The 1,507-nt window shown below is 42.3% G+C and overlaps 1 protein-coding gene across 1 annotated transcript; it reads right to left on the bottom strand.

Annotated features, from left to right (window-relative positions):
• Positions 1-7: 7 nt before the first annotated feature.
• Positions 8-817, bottom strand: LOC112467094 (RING finger protein 212B-like; the record flags this gene model as incomplete). The annotated part of the gene is made up of 3 exons (XM_025035557.1): positions 704-817; positions 265-389; positions 8-189 (listed from the first exon to the last, which is right to left on the bottom strand). Coding segments are annotated over exons 2-3 (303 nt in total), but the record flags the coding sequence as incomplete, so codon positions are not given.
• Positions 818-1,507: the final 690 nt, after the last annotated feature.

Raw genomic sequence — 1,507 nt, 5'->3', positions numbered from 1 at the left:
TTTGTACGAGTTCAGTGAAGTGGTGCATCAATATTTTCATCTGGTTGTTCCAAAACATGTTCACTTTCGACTGCATTTCCAGAATCTCGCCGAGTGGCTGGAAGTATGGGATCAGCCTCGGCTTCAGCGGCTCCTCCAGGGCTAGCGACATGGTACCACGCTGGCATTGTGGACATTGCGGCTGCTCGACTGTAAGTCGCAAATAGTGAACAGTTGAAATCGGAAAATAAATCGTAACACACGAAAATTTTTCTCAAGGTTTACCTTGCTGTAAACAATTCTGGCAGGAAATATGGCCACACTGGGTAATGACATAGGGACGCTTTCCTCTGTACAAGGGGGCGAAGCATTTGTTGCACGTTATCCAGTTCATCTCTGATGCCATTTTGCTGAAAGTTGATCATAATATGTAATTTTTACGAGACTACTGATCTCTATCCTGATTCAACCCAGGTAAAACAGAAAGTCACAATGAAATCAAAATAACATTAAAATGATGATAAAGTGACCAAACACCGTCATTTTGACATTATTTTGATTCTATTGTGACTTGCTGTTCTACTTGGAAAGCAGCAAGTCGTAAGCGATCGTAATTTGGACCACGGACTTGCTGATCTTTGATCGAAACGATTTCTTTGTTATGCGTAAGGCGTTAAATGAAGTTTATCTACTAGATATATACGTTATAGAAATCGACACTTACTTCTGTATACGTTCAAGTTGATTTTTCAAACGCTATTTCTTCATAGAAAAAGATACGATTTAATGGCGATCAGAAATCAAAGCCGCTCAACGTTCGCGCGTCTCTGCACGATGCAAGTAACATAGATAGATTGGAAACTCGGATAAACTTATATGCGGGGTCTACAATGCGAGTTGCAAGCAGTCGCAAGTCGCGAGTCGCAAGAAATTAACCAATCACAGTTGATTATTCTCCTGATTGGTCAATTTCCTACGACCCACGACCCACGACTCGCATTGTAGACCCAGGGGGTCGATTACGGTTCTTGAAACGAAGTGAAAATTACAAAAGTGAACAGATTTACTAGATTTCGACCAATAAAATCATAGATAACCTAGTGAACTTCCTCACTTTTGTAACTTTCACTTCGTTTCAAGAACCGTAATAAGCTCCCAGGACCCAGCATTTTTAAGGGCCAAAGCACATATGACAGTCGTAGTCGTGGACGTAAGTAACGCACAAGCTTTGGCGTATCCTGATTTGTCAGGTCGAAAACTACGACCGTCGTATATCGCTACGCCTTTGCTATGTGCTTTGGTAAGGGCCAAAGCACATATGACAGTCGTAGTCGTGGACGTAAGTAACGCACAAGCTTTGGCGTATCCTGATTTGTCAGGTCGAGGACTACGACCGTCGTATATCGCTACGCCATGTTATGTGCTTTGGCGGTAAGGCTCAGACACAATGACAAAAATATGGAATAAAGCGGGGAGCACACACTTCTGCACAACGCATAATGCGTAAGCATAAGAAAATTGATTGGTC

Source organism: Temnothorax curvispinosus, unplaced genomic scaffold, assembly GCF_003070985.1.
Source record: "Temnothorax curvispinosus isolate PA1 unplaced genomic scaffold, ASM307098v1 QBEX01016882.1, whole genome shotgun sequence".
NCBI classification, from domain to species: Eukaryota; Metazoa; Arthropoda; class Insecta; order Hymenoptera; family Formicidae; genus Temnothorax; species Temnothorax curvispinosus.
This window is presented reverse-complemented; position numbering and strand designations above follow the sequence as displayed.